The sequence below is a fragment of the Lepeophtheirus salmonis genome, chromosome 8 (genome assembly GCF_016086655.4).
Source record: "Lepeophtheirus salmonis chromosome 8, UVic_Lsal_1.4, whole genome shotgun sequence".
Classification (NCBI taxonomy): Eukaryota; Metazoa; Arthropoda; class Copepoda; order Siphonostomatoida; family Caligidae; genus Lepeophtheirus; species Lepeophtheirus salmonis.
In genome coordinates, this window is record NC_052138.2 from 28,835,984 (window position 1) to 28,861,987 (window position 26,004).

A 26,004-nucleotide genomic window follows, 5' to 3' on the forward strand; every position below is an offset into this window, starting at 1 on the left:
TATGAATTATTTATAGGGAAGTCCGCATATCCGCCATTTTGGAGCCTAAATAACCAAGTTTTATAATAATCAAACCCCTTTTTTCATTGATGATATGTGAAAAAATGAACTATTGGACATAAAATGTGTCCAATGTAGATAATAAATTAACTATTATAACGGAAAGAAAAATATATTTTCCTTTAATTATCAATCCTGATTCCTAAAATAAACTAAATAAACTAATTGAGCCATTTTTAGTAAATATTACTTGATTTTTGTTTTATTCCAAAAAAAAAGTTGTGAAATATTTTTGAATTTTTTTTTCCAAAAAAATTTATTTTTTGTGAACAACAGAATATTTTTGAAATTTTTATATAAAAATCAAATTTTGTAAGAAAACATGAAGATTTGTAAAAAAAAAATTCCCAAAAATTTGATATTGATTTAATATGAGTTAGTATTCAATACAGATATTATTATTTTTTTAATTCTTAAAGCCATTTGATGAAGTTTCATGTAGATTTATAGTATATTTGTCCATTTCTGTAGTAAAAATGTCAACTTTGATCACCCGAAGATGTCGTTTCCTTTAATTTTGATGCGATTGATGACGTCAGTGAAAATACTTCATACAAATAAGGGGGGTAATTTATATAATTTAATTTCAAATAATAAGTTTGGCGTAAAATAAATCGAAAAATCCATAGTTTTTTACAAAAATTAACATTTTTGGAAATTTAAAAAAATTTAACTTAACTTTTCGGAAAAAAATTCATAAATCTATAGCCATCTACAGAATATTAGTTTTTAATAAAAAAATCTAGGTTCTTACAGCGAAAATGAATTTTTGTAAAAAAAAAATTTCGTAAATATAATTTTTCGTAGAAAAAACTCCAATATTCACAGCTATTTAGAAAAAAATATTTTTTTTTCGGAAAATAATTTCAAAAATATGCAGTTTTTTACAAAAAAAAATAATTTTTCTGGAAATAATTACAAAAAACCACACTGATTCACAAAAAATTAAATTTTTTGCACAAATTTAGAAAAATAAATAATTTAAATGCCCAATTTTATTTGCTCTGTTGTATAATTTGCCCGAATCACACAAAAAAAATTATAGTAAAAGGAAAAAATTCCTTAACTTGGGGTTGGAGATACAACCCCTCCAGTCACCCACTGCGGACGCTCCTGACTTAGGATAATGTAATAATTGACTATTCTATCGATGGTCTATATACATACCTATAATGTTTAACATATTTATATACTCTGTACAAGTTGTAACTTGTATAATTAGGTTGTACAAGTTGGAATTTATACGTCTGATAATGTCTTAATTATGATCAAACCAACCATTTGAATCATTACCATATTTTTATTGATGTTATAATCTTTTCAAATAGCTTATATGTACATATATTATAGATCTAAGATCAATATTCACTCTGGACATTTGAACTTTATAATGGACCACTGATTATCCATTGATCCATTAGACCCTATAAATATCTATCGACCATGGAAGGCCAGAATTAATCCGGACATTCAATGTGTTGTCGTTGAGCTCATTGGGATTTCATTTAATAGATATTGCGTGGATCTATTTAATATATTTTGAAATTTGTTTAACTGGACATGGGCTTATTAATAATTTATAATTGGGTAGGCCTGATCTCTAAAGGAATATTAAATAACTCTTTATTTATTCTCAAAGGAATTATCTATTAATAGATCTTTTTTTCATTCTTAATCAGTAAAAAAATGACTACATGGAAATTGACTGCTAATATAACCATCATAATATTAATAACGAAAATAAGAAATAATAATAACAAAAAAAAAAGATGAATAATGTAGATAGTAACTCAAAGAGGCGAAAAGAAGATAGAAAGAGAGAGAGAGAGGGAAAATACAACATGGAAGAATTGGGAAAAAAAAAATTGATTTATCTACAAATAAGAATAGATAAATAGAATGAGTTCAACTAATTGACAAATACGCCGAAAACAAAAGGATTTTTCGGTAGGGGGCATTGATCTTGGACAGCGAGAAATGGAGTCCTTTTTCAAATATAAATATTTCTCCTATAATGTGGGGATAAGCATAGGTGGTGGAAAGAATGGGGTTTTTATAGGGGGTTGCCTAAATATTTGGGACTTAAATTATAATATATATTTTTTTTGATAAATGTTGCTAGGGAAAAGATATTAATCGATGACCTTTTTTTTTAGCAAATACATTTTTAAGGGAAAAACTTTAGTTTTATGACATTTGATAAAACAAAAAGTGATTTTTAGAATCATTTTTTATAAAAGCCTTTCTTTGATTACTTTTTATTAAAAAAATATCCTTTTTCTTTTGGATAATGCCTTTTTAATGGCCTTTTTTAAGAAAAAAACTTTTGTCTTATTAACTTTTATTAAGAAAATACCTTTGTTCGATGATTTTTTTAAACAAATATATTGGTTTGATTACTCTTTATTAAGAAAAGACATTTCAATGATGATTTATTTTTAGAAAATACCTTTCTGCGATTACTTTTTTTTTTTTTAGATAAATAATTTTTTTTGATTACCTTTCATTTAGGAAATAAATTTATTTGATGAACTATTTTTATAAAATACCTTTATTTCATAATCTTTTTTTTTTTTTTTTTAGATAATACTTTTTTGATTACCTTTTATTAAGAAAAAAAACATTTCTTTAATGACCAAATCTTAGAAAAAAACATTTTTTGATTACTTTTTATTACGGAAAAAACTTTTTATTTTCAGGAAATATCCTTTTTGATTACTTTTTACTAGTAAAAAGCATTTCTTTGAAGACCTTTTTTATGGAACTTTTAAATATTGCCAGAATGTAACATATTAATTGCCAAATAATTGATATTTTTTTCACATTTTTTGAAGGGAGGGAAATTAAAGCCCTTTTTCCTCATGTTTCCACTGCCAAACCTGTTAATTAATAATACTTTGTGACTCTGTAAAAGACCAAATTGCATTTCCCAATTCAATCTCGAGTTATGTTTCTAGACTGAACCAAATTATCTAATAAACGACTCAAATTGATTATCTAATAAAATTAATGGAGCGAGAGGGGATCAAGAACGAATTGAAGAGTTCAGAACCAAACTCTCAGACTGATATAGGATTCATTTTCAAACCCACCAACACTAATATATAGATATTTACATATTATACCAAGTACATAATTAGTTATGAGTAGTAATTACCCTTAGCTTAGTGAGTTATCAAATATATTTAAACAAACAAAGAAATAACTGGAAAGGAAGACACGATCAAAAGTTAGTGTAGGTAAATATGTAAGAGCTGAGATGTTAAGAGATGATAAAAAGTAATGAATTTTCGTAAATAATAATAGAGTCATAATTCAGGTCATTAAACCCCCTTTTCCTTATCAGAAAACTTTGTATTTTGACTATGTATATATATAAATATAATTTGTACTATCAGTGACAATTAATATACTATCAACAAGACGGCAGAGGGAGCTCTTTTAGGAGTCAAGCCAGGATCAAATGAGTAAGACATCAAAATACACAAGGGAAGTCGTGGCGAGTTTATTATTATACATGTCTATACATAGATAGATACATTCAAAATATATTAGTATAACTAAATAGTATAGAATAAAATGAAACTAAGTATGAAGGAGGGAGAGAGAAAGAGGAACAGGGAAATCTGTAGATTTCTGTAACTCCGCCCCACGTTCTCCCCTTTGAACGTCCAATACACTCTATGGAGTCGCGCTCCTTTTTCCTTCCCCCATAAAATTTATTATGAAGACGTCGTCGTCAGGATTGTCGTCGTCGTCGTCTGCTGCTATCCCCACTGCTCCTGCTCTAACTACAACAACTACGTCTAACAGGCTACTAGGGTACCGTGCTGCAAAAGTAAGAATTGCTGTGAAGAAGAAACCTACCATTAACGGCCATTAGTTGAATGCTAATAGCTCACCTAAGAGGAAGGCGAGATTGTGAATACTTTTTTTTTATTTTTGTTGTTCTTGGATCCTCATTAAGAGTCTAAATTGAGTCTTAATTTATTCGTTTCGAAAGGGACTACTTACACATCATTGTGCAATCTTTTGTTCTCGTCTACTCTACTCTCAGTGATTACCCTCAGTAGTGTGTGATTCTTGAACCCGTGGTGTGTTTCTGTGAGTGAACAAATCGACTCATCCCGACTCAACACAAATGCAAAAAGTGTTTGACTGCTTTTTCTACTAACTTGGAATGCTGAATGGTTGTGGAGGACAAAGAGGAGCTGGGAATAAGTGAGTCCTCCGGAGTGACAGATAAAAGGATGACTCTGGCCAGTGCGGAAAGTATGTCCTTGCTACCTCCGCCCCCCAACACGACGTCATCCCCCTCAAGTGTGGCATCCAAATCAGGGAATAAACTCGGATTCTCCATTGATTCCATCGTGGGCTCCAGTCATCATCACAACATCCCCTCGGATGGAAACTCATCTCCAGATAGCAATGCAGCAGCCCATTTGGGACATTCTCACTTCCATCACCCCACAGACTTATCCTCTTCGCGTTCAGTCGCAGAAAGTGATGGCGGCGTCTCTCCACCACCCACAACAGTTGCCGCTTTTAGTTTTGCGGCGGCTAGAGCGGCAGCAGCCGCCGTTGCTGCTGCTCATGTATCCAGAAGATCATCATCCCCAACAAGATCATCTTCTCCAGCTAGTCCTCCTATGCGGAGCACTCCTGGATCCCCTCCCCCACTCTCACCACCCCTCATTCGACCCATACCCACGAGTGCACAGTCCTATTTGGACCAAATCGCCTCTCTCAAAGCTTTTTACGACCAAAGTCATCACAATTTTGCCCAGGCGCAACAACAGCAGCTTGTCAAAGGTCCCCCCTCTTCCCCTCCGGAAGGGATTCCGTCTTCCGTCATGTCATCAAGCTCTTCTACTTGCTCTACGACAACTTCCGCCCCTTCATCAACTTCCCCTGCTCCAACATCCCATCTTCCACATACACATCCTCCGCCAGGAGGGATGGTTGGAGCACCAGGAATGATGGGGCTACCAAGACCGCCTCATGGACTTCCACCTTCTGGGCTACCTCCTGTATTTCTGGGGGCGGCTGGAGCTATGCATCATCAAATTCCAAGGGAATATCCACTCTATCCTTGGTTCATATCCAGGCACCGATTTCCGGGCGGTAAGTTCAATTTCCCTTCATTCATCCCCAAACCCCTTTACTAAAATGATTAATCTCCCCTATTCCAGGCCCTCATCTCCCGGAATTCCTGTTACCTTTTCGTAAGCCAAAGAGAATCCGTACGGCCTTTAGTCCTAGTCAACTCCTTAAATTGGAGCAAGCCTTTGAAAAGAATCAATATGTAGTTGGAGCTGAGCGGAAGGAGCTCGCTAAACATCTCAACTTGTCAGAAACGCAGGTAATTAAAAGACACCCCTTGATTCAATTCTTCCCATTTAAGTCCTTGCTTGCAATTTTGATTAATAAAAATTCATCTTTCCAGGTCAAAGTTTGGTTTCAAAATCGGAGAACGAAGCATAAGCGGGAACAACAGGAGCAAGAGCAGAGCAGTCAAATCCAACACAATAAATCCTCTGGAGGCAGCGGCGGTGGAAATGGACCCCCTTCTAGCGAGTCCACGTACCATCACCACGGCTCAAGCGCCCCTAACCAGCATCATCATACTTCTGTTCATCATCCTTTCCACATGGACACTTCTCTCACGACCTACGAAGAGGATGACCTCTCGGACGGCGAAGAAATCGATTGCGATACTTAAAAATTAAAGACAATGAAGAACTTTGCGCGCGCAAACATTTCACTCAAATAAAAGACCCTTATTACAATAAATAATAATCATCATTAATAATCTCTGTACTTTTATCACATCATTATCATCCATTATATTATTACTATTATCATTCTGTTATATACGTCATATAATTAATTAATTATTATTATTATCCATTACAAATAATAGAAATAGAATAGGAAAAAGAATATTGAAAAGAGCGGGATTTATCTTCTTCTTTTTTTCTTTCCTTCTCTTTGTGTGAGCGCTAACAACATAATTGACGGCGGGGAAAGCGGCGCAATAAATAAATTATCTAAAAAAGAAAGAGAGAAGGGCAGAAAAACACCGCCAATTAAGCCATTGTTGACGAATAAAAGACGTCGACGACAGTACTTCTTCTTATTAGTAGTAGCGACAATAAATATCATTAATTTATAACCCACAACATTATATATAATTAATTAATTCTCTCTCGTATTTATTACTTGATTTCCCCTTCTTTCTGCGATTTTTATAATGAATTAAAAAACAAAAAGCAATCACAATGAATTTACATAACAGAAACATCATATTTTCCCTCATTTTATTTATCATTTATTCAACGATAGATAAAAAAAAATCATCCATTATTAAACGCCTTTAATTTATTAATCAGATAAGTAATAGAATTGGATTATTGTTCTAAAAATCAATTTTAGACCCGTCTGAGGACCTTTTAAGTCATGTTGAACCAAAATATATAGTTTGGTCCTTCAAATAAGTTGGGTTTAAACTCATTTCATAAAGAAATTAAGTCTGAATTGACCTCACAAAAAGAAAAATCGCTTTTGATCGTTTGCATTTATTATTTGGTCTAGAGCGGTTTTATAAATGAATTGGACATGAGGTCAATCACATTGGAAAATTGTGAAAGCCGGGTTGATGATGTCATTTACGATTTAATGTGTTTCAAAGGGGGTGGAAAAGCAAATCGTTTCACGATTTGAAAACGATTAAATTTGGCTGTATGCGTTTCTGAACCAGTCACGTTACTAAACCCTTTTTTAAGGCAAAATTTTCAAAATCAAAATTTCTAAATGCTCAAGGCTATCAACGTTCCTCGTCGTGACACAAATATCCGTTTAAATCCGGCTCAACAAGATCAACTTATATAAGACCGAACATGAAAACAAAATCACAGCACTAAATAAAATAACTTTAATTAATTAAAAACAAACCAATTTATATTGGAAGAGATATTTTCTAATTAATGTTTGAATAGCCTCAAATTCCTGTGGTTGTTTTCAGCTCATATCTATAATAAATATATGTAATAATAATGCACATTTAGAGATGAAAATGAGTATTTAACGACCCATTTTTTTGGGCGTTTTTTTTTTTTTTTTTTTTTTGACTTACTCACTTTGTGAGTTAAGTGAGACATGATTTCAATTAATAATTCAAAATAGTACAAGAAAAGATATAATATTAAGTTGCAGAAGAAGAGAAGGAAGAAACAAAGATCGTCGGTCATACCTGGTAGGGTAGTCATGTTTGCGATGAGATATACTCTCTACATAGTAGACAAGGAAAGGTCTGCTGAATAATATTCGAGAGAGAAGGGAGAGGACCTTCATGATCATGACTTAAAAAAAAAAAAAAAAAAAAAAAAACTTGTTTTTTTTCCTCTCTTTTATTTAAAAGATACTAGATGTGAATACTACAGCCAACATCCATTCAAATATGTACATAACATTATATACCTATATTAAGATATATGTACTAATTTGCTTCAAAATTAAAGCCAATTAAAATAACAAGAATCATGCACATTGAGAATAAAAACTTTTTTATAATTAATGCCAAGGCAGGCAGGCAGGTAAACCCCCATTTTGTGCAGAGTAGACTAACAATCATATATAACAAAGTATTTTGTATTCTGATAAGTTGTCTTGTCTCGTAATTACTCAATACTTGTATGTTTCTTCTCATGAATAAAATTATAATTAGAACTGCTTCAAAAAAATGACGGGTTTCGTGAAAAAACCTCAGGAAAAATGCAGTTCAGCTCTGTCCAATCCCACTTTTTTATCCTTTAAAGAACATAGGAAAACTCCATCCCTTGTAACGTCATTACAGCGTGTCGTCTTCCTTACAAATTGATATTATTCCATTTTACTTAAGGTTGGTTTTAGTCAAACTGTCAATTTTAAATCTTACCGTATGATTCCCCTTAGCCCATGTAGAGGCTCTTCTATTGGGGTCAATAATTTTGGCAGGGGTTGTACTTAAATTATGGCTGGGGGATGCTGCCTTATTTTATTTCGTATATACAAATTTCTTACAAGATTTAATAAGTGTATCCATATGTATATGGAACAGTCGTATTTTTTCCCCCTCATTTTTCGCTGGAGTTAACTCTATAAATGTGAACAGCCTTTTGAGTTTTTGTTCTTAATCTTACTTCAACATTATTATAGTCTTAATTGATGTATAGTATCTTTTGAGCAAGTTTGCAAAGACTAATATAAATTATTCTTTAAAAAAATGAGTTATATGAAGGATTCTGTTGCCGTACTTCTGAAAGGGCACTGGTCCATATAGCGCTATGGTTGTTTTTTCATCCATGGAGTGGAACTTTGGCCATAGTCTTTTGTGTTACTCAAGTAGATTTGATTTGATGTATATGATGTCATTGTAGGTCAATAATGTTCACTATTTGGAAATACACAGGACGTCATGGACTCCGTAAAATTTGTCAAGTCCGAATTTAAAATCTTATTTGTACAAAAATTTAGTCCGTATTTTGTTGTGGGCTGTAGAAGAGGCTTGTACTTTTTTTTCTCTATAACAAAAAAATTGTGGAAAAATCCCAACAGTTGTTCAATAGTAATTCTACAGTTGAGAAGAATTGGGTAATTTGGATTTTGGGCCTTTATTTCTGTTTCTTTTTTTTAAAGAAAGGTTGCGAGAAACAATACAGGTAACCAGTTGTTAGACCAAATTGCTCTATGTGGCTGGTTCCGACGAAATTATGTAGTTCATTCCATCAAAAATTATAAGGGTCTCAGATCGGTCTTGATTTGATTGATTTTCAGACCAAAACCAACACTAATATATATATATATGCATATTAAATCACCTGAGGTGACGTGTTTTTTTGCTTGCAAAAGTAACTTTTTTGGAGTTGATTCCTCAAGTTATTATTTTATGATGTTTTTGATCTTTTTGCATTTCTTGATTCCTATCGTCAACCGTCAACATTACTACTATCATTTTAAAGGCATATATACCAAATACCAACCTACTTATTACTTTTGCTATACACAAGTACTCCTCTTTCATCATACAAAAACCCCCAATAAACTTGACAAGAAAAGTAAGGTCGTCATGAAAGAACCAATTATTTTAGCTCATAATTGTTTTTTATTCTTTTTTCTCTTTAAAATAAATAAAAACCCAACCAATATGCCAATCACTTCTTTGGAGCACCACTATCATTATTCTATAGGTTGAAGTTACTCCAAATGTATTCTGTTATGATTATATTTCCCTTATCCTTGAGTGTCAAAAATGTAAAACAAATACATTTTGTTTTTCCTTGAGGGATTGAAATCCTGGAATGATAATTCCAGAGTATCATACCACTGATTGGTAGTGTTGCAATGGTTTTTATTGCCCTTTGCAGTCTACGTACCATAATTGATCCCTGTTAATATTTCAAACCATGGTAGATATGTGCACATAGGTGTAGGGAAACGGAGGGGCGGGGGGTAATATTCTGCCAATTAATCTTTTTTATACTATTTGAAAAACCATTATTGAAAATTAAAGAAAACACGAAAAAAACCTAATGACAGGTATTTCTTTTAATTACAAAAGTCATACAAAGGTCATCAAATAACAAAAATATGTTCTTATTAATTGAAAATAAACGATTGTTCAGTACAATTGCTTAGAAGGTGGACAAAATGAGGCATTTTGAGGGGATTAAAGTTAAAACTTTGTTTATATTTAAATTTCAGTTTGGAGGGTGAGGCCACTGTCCCTTAATAACCAATGCATTAAGGTATTGAGACACAGATGATACCGATACTTTAAGGTATCAACACCATGCAATAAGGTTTTTTTAATATTTTAAATAAAGGTACTTTCGTTCATAATCATAATATCGATACTAAGAATCTTTAGGATTCGAGAACTAAACTTTGGAGGATCGAGACAGAGAGGAGAGCAAGGGCCTAAAGTTATTGGTTTTCTCGCCAAAACCTATCTTGAGAAGCGTATTATTAGTGGACTCAAAACCATTGAATCCTTTACATATTATTACCGAACACTTTAAAATTTTGGGTCCTTTTTTCATCCTCTTTGGACTATAAAATCGTCGTAATCATTCGTATTGGCTGTCCCAAGGATCGATGGCATCGGTCTGAGGGACATTTAGACAAATCTAGCAAATATTCGGGTAATTAATTTGCTATACAGTTAAAATTGTAATAAAAAAAATGTTCATCCTAGAGATGTCTAACCTTGATAATACAAGATTATCAAATAAATATTTTTTTTAAGCGAAAAATATGCCTTTTTTCATTCTTTTTAAAGCAGAAGAGTGTAATTTAATAAGTCCCCGATGCCAATGAAGACATTGGTCCTTTGATCCTTTTCCATAACTTATGAACTAAAAATATATATAAATAAAAAATATCATTAAGGAATATTGCACTTAAAGAGGAGTTTTCAGAATAATTGTTTGGTGTGAGAGATAGATCAGAAATTGGATGATTTTTGCTTCTAAAATAAATTTTTAATGTTGTATTAATAAATATTAGTGTTGAGACTCGGTCCAGCACCGATTTTTTTTTCCAGTTAGATCTTAAGGGATTTTTTTAGACCGATTTGGCCCGATTTTTCGGTTCAGACCGCAGTCTCAGACAGTGGAATGATTTTTTTTTTTTGTCTCAATTTGTAGACCAATTTTGATTTGGTCTCAATTGATGGACCGATTTTTTCGGTCTCATGTATTATGTGAGACTATTTTTTTTTCTAGATCAACTGTCATTCATTGTTTTAAAACTCTCTCAAGTAAAGGATAAGTTCTACAACAAATACTATATACACATAAGCTATCTCTGTTTAAACATCGTATAACGTCATTGTACTTGAAAAAACCTATGATGTCATAGTATAAACAATTTATCTGTAAAATCGGTGGGGAGATTTTTTTTTTTTTTTGAGACCGAACTAGACCATATTTTTCCTTCGGATCGATCTAGACCGAACTTTTCTTTTAGACTGATCTATACCGAATTTTTATATGATACCGGTCAGGCTGAGCTTTTTTGTTGGACCGAATTAAGTCTCAGACCGGTCTAGGATTTACAGACCAAAACAGCAGACCCAGTAACTTTATAGTTCAATTTTGTTTAGAATGGTAAGGGAGTAGAAGTCAGAAAACGTCTAAATATTTTTAATAGCACTATATATTGCGTTTCCAATATCAGTTTAGTATTCTACTATTTTAAATACTATTTGACAGTCTCAGAGACGGACGGGACCCATCTTTTTTTGTTCATGTAGCGGTCCGAAAATCTTAGTACCCAGACAACACTATTCCACTTCTAATTAAATATAATTTGATATGGTTCTATGCAGTTCCCCTGCTGGCTTAGGAGAGAGAAATGGAGAGAGATCATTAGGTTTTCTTTTAAACTAAAGGGGAAGGTAATGAGACGAAGAAGAAGGAAAAGGAAAAAGTGAGATAAATGAAGAGAATATGTTGAGATATGATAAAAACCAATTTAAACCAATTTACATAAATATATACATACATTTACTTAATATAGACTTCAGATCAATTTTTTCCCTTCTTTCTTTTCAAAAGATGGGTACTATTCTCGCAGCAGGGAACACTCAACTTATCATCACGATATAAATGAGCTCTAGTTATGTAGGTACCTATCTACGTACCTATGTAGATATTATTAAACGGTTTTTTATTGTAAAGGTATTGACGTCTTTAGTGATTCTTTAGTGAATCATGATGCTCACTCACTCCTTGACTTGCTGCTTGCCTCTTCAACTACCCTTCTTCTCCTCAATCAAGACATTAAAACCATTTTTATTCATCTCTTTCTCAGAGAGATTTTTTGCTCACATTCACTTGTTCCCTTAATCTACATATCATGTACAATAGGCTGTCCCGTCTTCGGGTTAAATATCCACTCCAATAATAAAATACTAATAAACAAAAATAGGCAATCGGTAAAGCCCAAACCTCCATCTATACTCATTTTTCCTAAATGAAGCATCTTTATTCAACCTACTTAAGGACATGATATTTTTTATGTATAAGGGTAGATCAGATATTGAATGCATTTTTATATAGGAAAACTTAGCTTTGTGTATGTGTTGGGGGTGGGGGATGGCGCTACAAGTATTGGTTTCATTATCAATTTAGTATAGTACCGTACTAAAGGCATCCCTACCCTTGTTACGTCCGTAATTACCGACATAACGAACAAGACTACTAGGAAAAATATACGAAATTGACTTTGGCAAAGTTTGAGGCCTCATATGATTATCAGGTCGAAATTGTTCGTTTTTAGGGCTCTTGTACTATTTGACGGATGAAGAAATATATTACTCGGTTTCGGAGGTATCAATTTTGTCAGCTGATGTAAAGAGAAGAAGAAGAAGAAAATATGATGACACTTCCGGCCGTTACATAGGAAGTAGAACACTCCTGTTAATCCTTATAACTGGAGGTAGTGTGAATCAATTTCAAAGTTTAAAATTGAGGTCGGAACTGCTAAGTTCATGTTTGTTTTCGTACATGGAACACGTCACTCTCACTGTACAAATGAGCTCAGAAAGAGAAGTTCGGTTCAAAGATCTCTCCACTTCTCCAGACGGTAATAACTCCCTCAGCAATTTCTGACCAGCACATGAAGAGAAAGCTCTCAGACATAAAACGACGCGGGGGATGTGTATAAACCTGACACGAGAGCCATAAATGAATCCCTTCAAGCCAATCCTTGAACATTTATGACAGCACATGCTACGGGAATGGTCGTATTTAAGTGAACGGTGGTGTCAAGGCAACCACAATGATTAGTGATGTTTCTGAAAGAGTGTGTGAAGAAAATTGAGCTGTAGTTCTGCTTATTTGTTATAGAACAGTGGCTCCCAAGTGGGGGTACGCGTACCCCTTGGTGTTCTTGGATCTTAGATGTTCCCTTCAATTATTTGGAGTTTCCCTATCCTCCTTTGTCTATCTTCAGCAAGTGTTAATATTTCTTCTCTTTATCTATTTACAAGAGGCTTAAAAATGACACATTTTTACAAATTAAAATTGTTGTAACTCAGCCTAAAATGATCTGAGAGGCCTGCAACTCTTTCAAAGTGTTTTTTTTTATTGTTCCTCAGCAGAAAAGATATGAGTGCAGGATTGAGGAAATATTAACTCAAAAACGGGACAGTCTAATGTACATACATACAACTACATACATACTAACTTTCACCAATAATATTACTGATGGTTTATATTATTATGTATTACCATTAATATGAACCATTTATTATTGTTATTATTATTGTATGATCATGATGAAGAAACCGGTCTCTAAATACGCCGAGTAGGTATTTTAATATCATTACCACATAGAATGTAGGAAATGAAATGAAACAGAATAGAATTAATTAATAATAATCGTACAAAATTTATATGGTTATTAATAAACCTTATAGTTATTTGTCAATATCTACATTCTATTTTTTTAAAAGTAATAATAATTCTATTGCTGTGTTATACATATGTAAGTATTTGTGTTGGGGTTCGGTCTGAAAATCCTAAGCCGGTTTGAGACAATTATGATATTTATTTGACCAAAACTAATTCGATCCTCTTACCAAGTTTGGTATGGACCTGTCCTGTAAATAAATACGGTATTGATAGGGGTTATTTAAAATTAGGTATAGACCGAGACTATACAGAGTAGGGGATCCAAAACTTATTCAGTATTCGAATCCAAATTTTGATAAGTGGTACAGTAGACATACTTCTCATAAACACCCCAAACCGCCTTATCCAGGGGGTTGAGGTAAGGAATAAAGTGGGCCAAATGGAGGCAGAACAGAAGTCAGCTATATTGTTACCACAGAAGTTTTAGTTCTTCCTAACAGTATCAGCTATCGTTTGGTTGCGTAATAAAACATCGTTATTGAAAATAATGGTGATATAACCGTAATTAAATAACACTTCAAACTTTGGTTCTCCACTTTGTATATTATTTTTTAATGACGTCATGTGTGTTTTATTGTACACATCGAGCTTCAATAACGTCATATTAATTCATTATACGTTGCACAAATCATATTTGTACAACGCATATATCAGGAAATGGAAGTAATTTGGTCCATTGATTGAGACCAGAAAAAATGGTCGCTATATATTGAGGCATAAAACGATTTGAAAAAGATTATTTTTCGTTCGACAATCTGACATTGAGGTCTGGACAAATCTGACTCGAAAAAATCACATGCGATCAAATTAAAAACAAATTAGGTCGTGTAACTAGAATATAAGTAACTAAACTTAAAATATTTCAAGGCTTAGATATCTGAAAATTGTCGAAATCCTCGTGAGCATATGTTTAATAATATATACATAAATGTTGGTAATTTCCAAGATATTAATCTTCTATTTAATAATTATTCCTCCCTAATTTGAAAATTCGAACGTATTAGTAAGCATGGAGAATAATGATTTATAATATAGTGATCTCTGTCAGCAAATATGTCAGCTTTCAAAGTTATTACCAACATATAATGTTCTATTTGATTTACACAAGAGAAGATTTCTCCAATTTTCACATCTCCATTAATGCTCTACGCTCGCATATGGGATTCTAAAGTATACCGAGCTTTTGAACAAGTAGTCAAATGATAAATTTTCTGTTGTTAAAGCAGGGGTTTAAAACTAAATTTTTTAAGTATCACATTTTTGTTAGGAGTCGGAGATTTTTTTTAATATTTTCTTTAAAAAAAAAACAATTAGAAAATATAACGACTTTCCCCAACTTTTGAATATAAACGACGTAGGAAAGAAATCAAAATTAGTGAAAAGAACCAAAATTGGGGCAGACTAATATACTTAGGATTGACGTAATATGAAGTACCGTGGTTCAGTCCCGGACAACTTTTCCGTTGAATCGATCCCTTGTGACGTTATTCATGAGGTTTCCCCCTCTTTTAATAATTTTCTAATGTAACTAAGGTAAAATGTTCGTTTTAAATTGAGTAATAATGAAAACGTGAGTATTTTATGTAAGATATATGCATTAGACCGGCTTGATTTTCAACTTTTTTTTCAAATTTCGATTACAACTCATGCGGAAAAGTTCTCACTTTGAATGAGAATTACCTATGCAAAATTGCATGCTCGTACAAGGTCATCTTTAGGTCGCACATCTACTACAAATAATGAACAAACTCATTATTACTTAATGAACAAATATAATAAAAAGACATTTTTAGTTATTTTGTATATAATAAATTTGACGTATATTTTTCTAACCTATAGTGTTTTTGTTTTTTTGTGAAATGAACTAATGCAACAAAAAAAAAAAAAGAGTAAAAAGTTAGGAAAATTCGATTACTCTCGTATAGCGCGCAGCCTTTATTTACATTTTCAGAAAGGAAATATCAAAATTATGTCATGTTATTATTCTCTGTTTTTGTTCGATAGTGTCGCTTTAGACAGAAAAACTTTATTAATGTTTTTTATAGGTTTGAATAATGTCTATCATAGTTAATTAATTCAAAATAGTGATTAATGCTGTATTTAAATATTAATTGACGAAGTAAATAACTTTTTGTCTCATATCAAAATTTGAACTAGATGTGATACCTAAAGATGACTTTTCAGGAATTTTGCATGGGTTATTTTCTGACCAAATGACAACTTTTTTCGAACCAACCGTATTCGAAATTCGAAAAAGTTAAAAACAAAGCACATTAATGTACATTGGACTTAATTGGTATTCATCTCCCTTTTTTAGCCTAATAAACCCTCGCATTTTTATGAAATATTTTATAAAATATTCCAAGGAAGTTAAGAACCGGTCCCAAGGACCCAGATTCCTATGATCATGAAACTGGGCTGGACCGAATAAATAAGTACTGACTCAACACTAGTCTCAAACCTAGAAACTATAATACCTACATATGGTTATCGCAGTCATTTCTTTTTTGAAAAGAGTGATAATTATAGTCAAAGGAGTATGAACATCGTTATTAGGACCAGCTATTCCTATAAATGTATCTGTAACTAGACCTTATATTAACATGACTGACGGACAGGCTCATGCGTAGGGAGTCAGGCTATGATTATTATTATTATTACTACTTAGATGGAACAGAACAAGTCAATCCATAGAGTTCCTTCACTTAGGTACTTACATAGTTCTTCAATCAGCCAAGATGAGAGACTCACAGTTGGTAGAGTGAATATACTGGGTAAAGATTGATTTTCCTCATAAATCAAAGGTAATTGAGTAGTATTTATGTTGGTTGCTCCAACAACTATAATTTACCTGTCCCTAAAAAGGATTTGAGTGAGGTGCTCGTAGCTTATCAAATAAAATGAGATGAATTAAGTTTTAAAAATCCATGGGTCAAAGTATATATATATATATATATATATTGGACTGTTCCATTTTTGGCTTAATATTTTTATTTCTGCCAACTAAGACCCTTCTCTGCTATGGACAATCAAAAAACTGACTTTGGCGACATTTGAAGGATCTCATACCATCTTTAACATAGGAGGAGAAATATTACTTTTGAAAAATGTTATTTTTGAGTCCAAATTGCCCATGGTTAAACCTCAAGAATAATAATTAGAGTCTGAGAAAAAAAAAAATATTTAGGTGATTGATGAGTACTTTAGTCTTTAGAGCGTTCACTAATAAAAAGAAGCATTATAACTTTTGAACATAGGAGCGATTCAAATCTTAACGTATATAGAAAATGCTCGTAAATTATATTATAAATAAGAGACCAATAACAAAAACAAACAAACAGAGACAATGCTCTTGTAAAACATGCACAGGCCCGTAATATTTCATTTGCATTGTCATTTCTTAAATAAAGATACATTTATGGTATACATCATGGAGCACTATATACAGTTCACCAAGTGACTCGTTTTCATAGACTTATTCTGACAAACTGACTATCTTTACTTTATTTATATACATAGATAACATATCAAAATTTAATCCTATTTGAATTGATGGTTGTTGAAGAAAAGGGAGGAACATAGTCCTGTATAAAACAGGAAAATATTGTCTCGAGGACGGGGCAGTCTAATAATGATATACATATATATGTATGTGTAGCCACAAGTTTGAAATGTTGGATATAGGTAGTTATTTGAAGATGGATATTATGTGTATAACAACTTCGTTTGGAATGCCTGCTGAAATGTTTTCAATTTTATTTTCTGTTAGTGTCTATAAGGTATAATTTAACATGTATATATTGTACATCCTTAGCAAAACGGTAAAAAAATACACACAAAAAAAAAAGTTTGTATTTATAAGTGAAATAAAAAGGAATTTATTTTGGATTCAACTCGGTACATGAAATGTTACAAGATGCATTTTTAAAGTCCAGATACACATATTATAGGGATATTATATATACAAACATGACGCACTCATTTTTATAGAAGTCATATATATCTACATTCTTAATACTAGCGCTGAGATTATCTTTAGTTAGTTGGGCATTAAGTGATTTTTTTTTCTAGAACTATTTGGACTATGTAACGAATTTTAATCGTTTTGACTAAAATAAACAATTTTTGAAAGTTTCTAGAACTTTACAAGTTTTGTGCTTTATACTATGTGACAAAACAATGGTTTTTTTGTGATGAATTTTCCATTAGTAGCCATGGAATCATCAACAGAAGATTTAAGATTTTTATATTTTCAAAGACGCTATTATGATAATTTTGCTGACCAACAATAAATGCCTAGATTTTACAGATGACAAGAGATCATCATGGGTCTAGAACAGGTCTCTTACCACTGTCACACCTCCAAAACGTCTCCGAAATGAGCCCTGGAAGGATGCTTCGACTGGGTGTCAAAGGATATTTGCCCTCTTTGTGACTCCAACCTGAATCCGATTGGCTATTTTGTCCGAAGCTACCTTGATTCAAAAGTCAGCAGAGGTCCTCACACCACCAAGAAGTCCATGATCCACTCCATCATCCAGGAATGCAAGAATTTTGATTGGGCTCATTTCCTGGGCCTGCAAGCGGTTCAAGACCCCAATAAGGCCGTTATTGTGGCCAACAGAAGCTACATTGAGTGAAATATATTTTCCAATATTGTATCTGCTACTCATTTTTTTTTGTTTTTGAATAAATCTTTTAAAAGGACACTTATATGTCAATTTAAAGGGAATAGATCAAAAGCTCCAGATGCCGTTGTTGTATCCTGTATTTACATAAAATGGAACATAATCCAGTTTTTGATACGGCTCTATTTCTTCAATATTTCGGAGTTTGTAACAATCTGTCCCAGTCTCCAGCTTTAAAAGTTCAACGCATAAGACACACATTAATCTTCAAATTCATCTTTTAAGTCGGCCTAGACCAGTGGTTCTCAAACTGTGCTCTTTCAGGTGGGCTCCGTAGCATTCCTTATATAAATATTCCGTCCAGTCCAAATATAAAAAGCAAACAAATACTTAGCTAATTTTATAGACATATAGTTGGTAGGAATTGACAAACTACTGGCAAGTGATATTGGAAAGGTTCCAAGGAACAATAAACCTAACAAATTCCTCCAGAATGAACTTCTATAAAATACCAAATGAACACATCAATCAAAAAATCCCCTGTCTGATGCACATAATTTCTGGTTAGTACTCCCCTTCAAACACTATGAGTCAAAATTTAATTGCATTTAGACAGTTAGTTTATAATTTAAAGGCTACACTCGTTTTTAGTTAATCCAATTTTTTAAACAACTTTCACGTGTTACTGCACAATCAGTTTAATAATCTTATTGATTCAAGTGTTTAATGTTGGATTTATTCACTAAAACAAATGTTATATCTAAATTAATCGTCACAATTCAATGAAATATTAAGACGTACTGCTTGAAAGCTAGCAATTAGAAATTTCGTGAGTCTGTCAACAATTTCACCATATATCTGTTAGCCGCAGACTTATTGAATGATGTGGTACTTTGATGAGATGAAAGTTTTAACCGGTTATGAATTGATTTCCAAAACCACACACTACAGAGTGAGGACTCAAAAATTAGAAAATTTTAAAATCCAGTTTCACTTCTCCATATTTTTATTTTGTCCCATTTTTTTTGGCAAACTTTTGCAGCAAAAGTTGGTATTTCAACAATATTCTTTTTTTTCTCGATATATCCCCCTACAATCTGATTTATGGCTTCAGTACGGGGAAAAAAGAAGCACAACTGGCCTCGATGAAGTCCGAGGATAAGTTGACCCACTCCTCCGGAATCACGGCCTTCAGGACATCAACATTCGGCTGTGATGTACTGTACGTCTATCCCTCCAAGACGCAGCAAAGTCCAGGGAGTTCACGTCGGGTAAGGACGAAGGCCAGAAGGCCGCTATGTTCTCCCTGCAGAAATGCTGCACTTTCTTAGACATGTGTGCCAGGGCGCCGTCTTGAGTAATACCTGTCCCTGGGGAACGTGCTGTTCAACCATAACAAGGCCTGAGGACCTTGTAGTAGACGTCCGTGATGACTTTATCGTTGGCCTTGAAGAAGTAGTGAGGCATCTTCCTGCCGTCGGACACCACGGCGCCAAGGACCATGATCTGAGCTGGACATTTGGTCCTGAAGGTTCCCTTGACCTGAGCTCTTTATTTCAACCATCCAAGAAGCGATCATTTTTCCTGTTCAGGACAGTACTTGGGATTAACTTGTTCGCGGAGGAGATTGCAGAACCCTCTACCGTTTTGGTTGTTGCTCAAACAGTTTTGATTGTACGTAAACAAAACAAACATCAAATTGTAGCCTTTTATCAATTTTTCTCGTATGTTGCCAAGTACAAAATCCTCAAACCCTTTGAACTGAAGCTAGATGGGTTCAAAGAGGATTCAAATTTTTGTGTCCTCACCCTGTACATTTATAGTTGATATGTAACGCAACCATTCATGGTGGAATGGAGAGGTGGGGGGCAAAGCAGAAATATGTTCCATGTATGTAATATGTATATATAACAGGTACATCATCATCTTCATGAAATGATATGAGCCCTTGAGGTATTCACTTGTTATGGGTATTTACCTTCTTCTCCTTCTTCTTGAGTTTGACGACTATCATTATTCTTCTTATTATGATTCTTAGATGGGGTGAGAAATTTCTCGGACCATTTAACAAGAAAATATTTGTATCTACAAAAACAAAAGAAAAATTAAATAATAATACGCCAAAGAGAGAAAATATAAAAAAAAAAAAAACGGGCATAGAATTAAAAGCAGGGTTACATATTATGTATATTTATATATATATATTAGTGCTGAGACTTGGTCCGAAACCGAATTTATTACCGATTGGGTTTTTATTAATTTGTTTTAGAACAATCTGGACTATTGTTTTGGTAAACATCCCTGTCTGACACAGCGTTCATTTTGTCAACTATGGCGAAGGTAATTTGTCAACAAAGGTTTATTTATGACGATTATGAGGATAAATGTAAGGAATTTTTTCACAAGAAATTGATCTTATTTAATTAAATAAAATATTGGTTTTTAAAAAATTAATTTGAGAAAAAAAAATCATCATTGAACTGAATATCGAAACAATCTACGAAAAGATACCCTTAAAGGCTTGACCTTTCTTTCAAAAAAGGTCATAAAAGAGTACATACTTTTATTTTTAAAGTTATCTCATATTAAAATCGGGGAAAAATGAGATATCAGTCGGAAAATTGGGAATAAATATTCAAATTCCCACCTCCCTAACGAAGAATCTTATCACTGATCCTGCGTGTCCAGACCCAAACTTAAATGGAATTACTTCGACTTTATAAAATTATAACGGTCTTAGATCTGTCTAGAATGTCCAGACCTAATGCCAAGCTTAATATTATATTATATTGAGTGCTTGTTCAATCCCGTACTTGGACCAAATTACTTTTGTCTTAGACCAGTCTGGATCTCAAGACTTAACTCCAATCTTATTATCTATGTATGAATTGTGTGTCTCTCTAAAACTCGAGCTTGGACCGCATTAGATCCGTCTTACAAAAAAAAAAAATTATCCCAGACCGGTCTATGATGTCCGAACCGAGTGCCAACCCCTAATATCTATGTATATATTGAGTAGGATGACCAAATGCAGAAGGAGAAAGGAAAAATACGTTTTCTATGTAATAATTACACCAATGTCTTTTAATAAAGGGTTATAAATTTAACCCGAAAGAGACTCTCAGACTAATAGGAATAGTTCCTCGTTACCCCCTTCTTAATCTTTATTTTTCTTCTTTCCTTTCTTCACCCTCAATCACCACCAACCATCAGATTTATTGCGCGTTGCCCACTCAAGCTAGTTAGTCATATAACAGAGCGGCGGCCATGATGGAATAATTAGCATACAGATGGAATATATATATATAACCTGATTATTGTTGGGGAACAGCAATGAAGAAACAATGGTCCCGAAGTAAGTTTAATTCCTTTTTCTTTTTTATTCCTTGCCTAACTCCCCCCCACCTACTTGGAAAGGGAATCAAATTAACGCAAAGCAAGCAATTTGAATAGAAATTTGTCAGAAAAGGAGAGGGGAAAAAAAGGAATTAAAATTTTTAGTCTACATATACCATAGAACATTATATACCTATAGACTTTATTCCCTGCTAATGATTGGTTGAGTGGTGATGGAAGGGATAGAAAGAAAGAAAGAAGGGAATATCTATGTATGTAGATCCATTTTGTGGAATATGTAACTACATAGATAGGGCATGGAATGTGAGACGTTGATATTAATTAATATAAAGGATATGTGCATAATATTAGTGTTGGACTCAAAATATTCTTTGAGCTTGAAAATAAACTCTAGCGGACTAACAAAACAAATTTTCTGAAAATTACAGGAGCTTTGGCGATTATATATATATATTTTTTTCTTTTGAAATTTGAGCTTTACTTTAGTTCAAATATCATGCAAAAGGCTCAGTTTTTTAATGGCGTAGGAATCACATTAGATATTATGTAGAAAATCTTATAAACCTCAACTTGGCCGAACTCGAAAATTGTTACATTGTCGTAATAATAAGTCGACTCAACGCAGAACTCAAAAATGGAAATCGATCGAACTCAAAAATTGGTTGGTATACTTTCCTAACACGAACTCGACTAGACACAGAAGTCAAAATTTGAACTCGACCGGCCTTACATAATAAGTTGGTTTATTGTCCTAAAACGAAATCGACAATTTGTATGTTGTCCTAAGACGAAATCGACTGTTGTCCTAAGACAAAATCGACAATTTGTATGTTGTCCTAAGACGAAATCGACAATTTGTTGTCCTAAGACGAAATCGACAATTTGTATGTTGTCCTAAGACGAAATCGACAATTTGTATGTTGACCTAAGACGAACTCTGCCAAACTCGAAAATTGGTAAATTGTCTCTACACGAACTCGACTCGGATCCAAAGAGAAGTATAATGCACTGTTTAGTACATACGGCGAGATAGGGTGGATAGAAAGTCAACCAATTATCTAACACCCAGACCATAGCGCCACACTGTTGTCCATTCACCGTTTTTCATGCCTTGTAACTAGAAAATTGGTTTATTGTTCCAACACGAACTCAACTCAACACATAATTCAAAAAATTGAACTCGATTGAACTCAAAAATGGGTCTATTGTTAATACACGAACTCCTAAAATGCGGGGTTTGTCCTAGAACGAACTCGACTACACGCAGAACTCAAAAATTTCAACTCGAAAAATGATTGGTATATTGTCATAACACGAACTCAATTAGGAGCAGAACTCAAAATATTTCATTCAAAAATTGGTTTATATGTTATCCTAACAAGAACTTCTTAAATTGGTAAATTGTTCCAACTCAAAAATTGGTATACCGTCCTAAGACGAACTATACTCGACGCAGAACTCAAAAACTTGCCCTCACTCGAACTCAAAAAAATTGGTTGGTATATTGTCGAACACTAACTCAACTTGACACAAAACTCAAAAATTTAACTTAAATCAAACACTGCAACATCTATATAATTATCAGGTAGACTTCTGCATTTCCCTGACCTCTCTCTCTCTCTCTTTAAAGATCTGTTTGTTGAATGAATCAGGAATGCACCATCCTACATACTTAATACTTATCTATCCTTGTAGGGACTAGGGATCCCTACATACAATGTTTCCTCTCCTAATCATTAACATTGCTCTGTTCTTCTGTTGATAAACAAAACATTTGAAAATTGAGAAGAGACTCTCAGTGATAAGCATCAAACTTGGCTGTTCTTCATTAATATAACATTTCTTTCTTGGATCCATCCACTACTAAACTCTCCTAATAAATCAAAACCTATAATAATTGATGTCATTAAAATTCCCGCCTTCATATGTGTACATAATTACCCATCTGATTATTATTTAATTCCCCCTCCTCTCCTACTAAATGCCTTTAAATTCCTTCATCATCAAAGATATATATTATACTTAATAATATTTCAAGACAATAATATATTGTTATAAGTTAGTTAGCTCTACTAACATAGTTATAAAAACACATATGCGTTACTTCCAATCATTATCATTCTTTAACCATAGAGGAATGAGTGGGGAATACAATTATGGTTCAAAACAAGAGGAAAAATTTAATATTGAATTAAGAGTTTATAAATAAATCTGTTCAATAGGGATATAGGGTTCCAAAATGTTGAAATCCCGTTCTAAATCTGAGGGATGCCTGCGAATTGAACGCATAACCCTTCCTAAATAAGCTCTTCATAGAGTCAACCAGTTAGTCATAGTTAATTAATATTCCCCAATTTGTATAATAAATATGTACTTTAATTAGGCCTAAATCAAGAGCATTGGTTAACTAGTATTATCTTGAACTAAAGCTAATGAAAGTATTACATAGGTAATCCAATTACTACACAGATGTATTTTAATTTAATATTTCCGATAGTCATAACTCTGAGACTACAAGAGCTCCAAAATTTGGAATATTTTTCAAAGGACAGCACCTAGTACAGGCCTCATTTGAAGTCCCAAATTATGGATCCGGAAAATCCCTAGTATTCAATCACATAATATATAGTATTGAGACTAGGTGTAAGTTTAAGTGATTTTTATAGACCTTATTCAGTTGAATTCTAGTACAATCAAATCCGGATAAGAAAAATGCATTTTTTTTAAATAAAAAGTTTAAAAGTTCTTTTATTAATACGACTACGTGAGTATTCCTTATATCAAGAATATGTTTATGATATACATCAGGGAGCACTGTATACAGTATACCCTTAATACACGTTCTATCCTATATGCTCAAGCCTCTAATATTTCATAAATACGACTACATTGATATTTCTTTGATCAAAGCATGTATTTGATATACATCAGGGAGCACTATATACAGTGCAACCAGTGACTTGTTGTCATATATCCAGACATTCATACAGACAAAAAGACAAGCTTTGCTATATTAATATAGATTAAATAATATTAGCATTCAGGGAGTTGTATTATATTCCCGCAAGATGGTGCCACTCTATGGTCCTTTCCTTACAAACGCTCATGACCCATTCAGAACGGATTTATGATTTAATCATCATCAATTAAAAGATTTACATCTTTAGTAATCTTAAAAAAAATTATATATAATGCAGAGATATAAATGGGTCGTCCAATCCATAAAGTATAATGGGTGTTTTATTAATGTCCAGGCTATTGAGTGAAACTATAAAAGAAATAATACACTAAAAGAAAACTTGTATAGGTCCTAAATAAGAAAATTAAAATCTATGCCGTTTCTGTCATCGGTCCTTGAAAAACAAATCATATTTTAAATAGCATCATTTTCCCAAAAATTAAATTAAGTACCCAATATAGCTTACCAAGTGAATTTGAGCAGTAAAACTTCTTTCATCCACTATCAAATTTACCACTACATAATCTTAATTAATGGTTTGATCATTCTTATAAGTATAGATGTAAAACATATAACATTGTGCGAGCGTTAAACTTTTTGTAGTTGGAACCCGAAATGTGTTTTTTTCTTAATTTTCAAAAGACGTTGTCATTATTCTTCTAGAGAAAACATATAAGGATAAAGTAATCATTAGTGCGTCAAAGAGTAAGTGTAACACTGCATATTTGTTGGAGAGTCACAGGTGTAGATCCTTGTTGAACTCCGAATAGAATTGAGAACCGACATCGCTGTAATTTCTGCCTATATCATTGCCAGCTACGGAGTAGTATTTGTGTTTATTTATTTCATCTTATAGCTGCTTGGAGCTAATCTAATTAAACACCATGACAGCTAAGCTGTCAAAAAATTCTTCAAATGATCAAGGCGATCAAGTTAATTTGCACTTTTTTTTTTTAAATACAGAGAAGTCATTTTTTTTACTACTCTAGTCACAAACATTGGATGTTAAAAAACTCCAACAGAGCTGAGATAAACGATCATGTCACTCCCTCATATCTATAGTAATGATGTCATTATGGGCAAATTTTCAATGAGACGTACATATTTAGAGTCGAATTCGAATGACTCTTTAAGATATAAGACGGGACATCAAAATATTTGAGACTAACAGGCTCCGATTTTGACCGTATCATGAGAATTTTCCATGCTTTCAGCTTATTTTTGAACGCTGAAGACCCTCAACAGAAAAAAATTGAACGATTAATGAAAAAAAATCTTTGAACGGAGTTCATTTATCGGTTCATTCCTTCACTCTTTTATTATTTTTCGCCATTGACATTTTTTGCCCAAGGACCAAAGCTAAAACGACTGGCAGAGGCTCAACTTTTGTCTGCTAAGGGCTGATGACGGTATCATAAATTACTTTATAACTATTTAAAAAGGATAAATGATTATCAGACGCCATCTTTGGTACATCAAATTCTCCCAAGATATTTAGACCAAATTGATAAAGCAGACGTTGTACGTTAAAAAATTATGAACG

General features: G+C 33.0%; 1 protein-coding gene across 1 annotated transcript; it reads left to right on the top strand.

Annotated features, from left to right (window-relative positions):
- The first annotated feature begins 3,938 nt into the window (after positions 1-3,938).
- LOC121123286 (uncharacterized) lies at positions 3,939-6,012 on the top strand. Its single transcript, XM_040718413.2, has 3 exons — positions 3,939-5,184; positions 5,253-5,422; positions 5,507-6,012. Exons 1-3 carry the CDS (start codon positions 4,248-4,250, stop codon positions 5,780-5,782), a joined length of 1,383 nt encoding a protein of 460 aa, XP_040574347.1. The 5' UTR covers positions 3,939-4,247; the 3' UTR covers positions 5,783-6,012.
- The last annotated feature ends 19,992 nt before the right edge of the window (positions 6,013-26,004 follow it).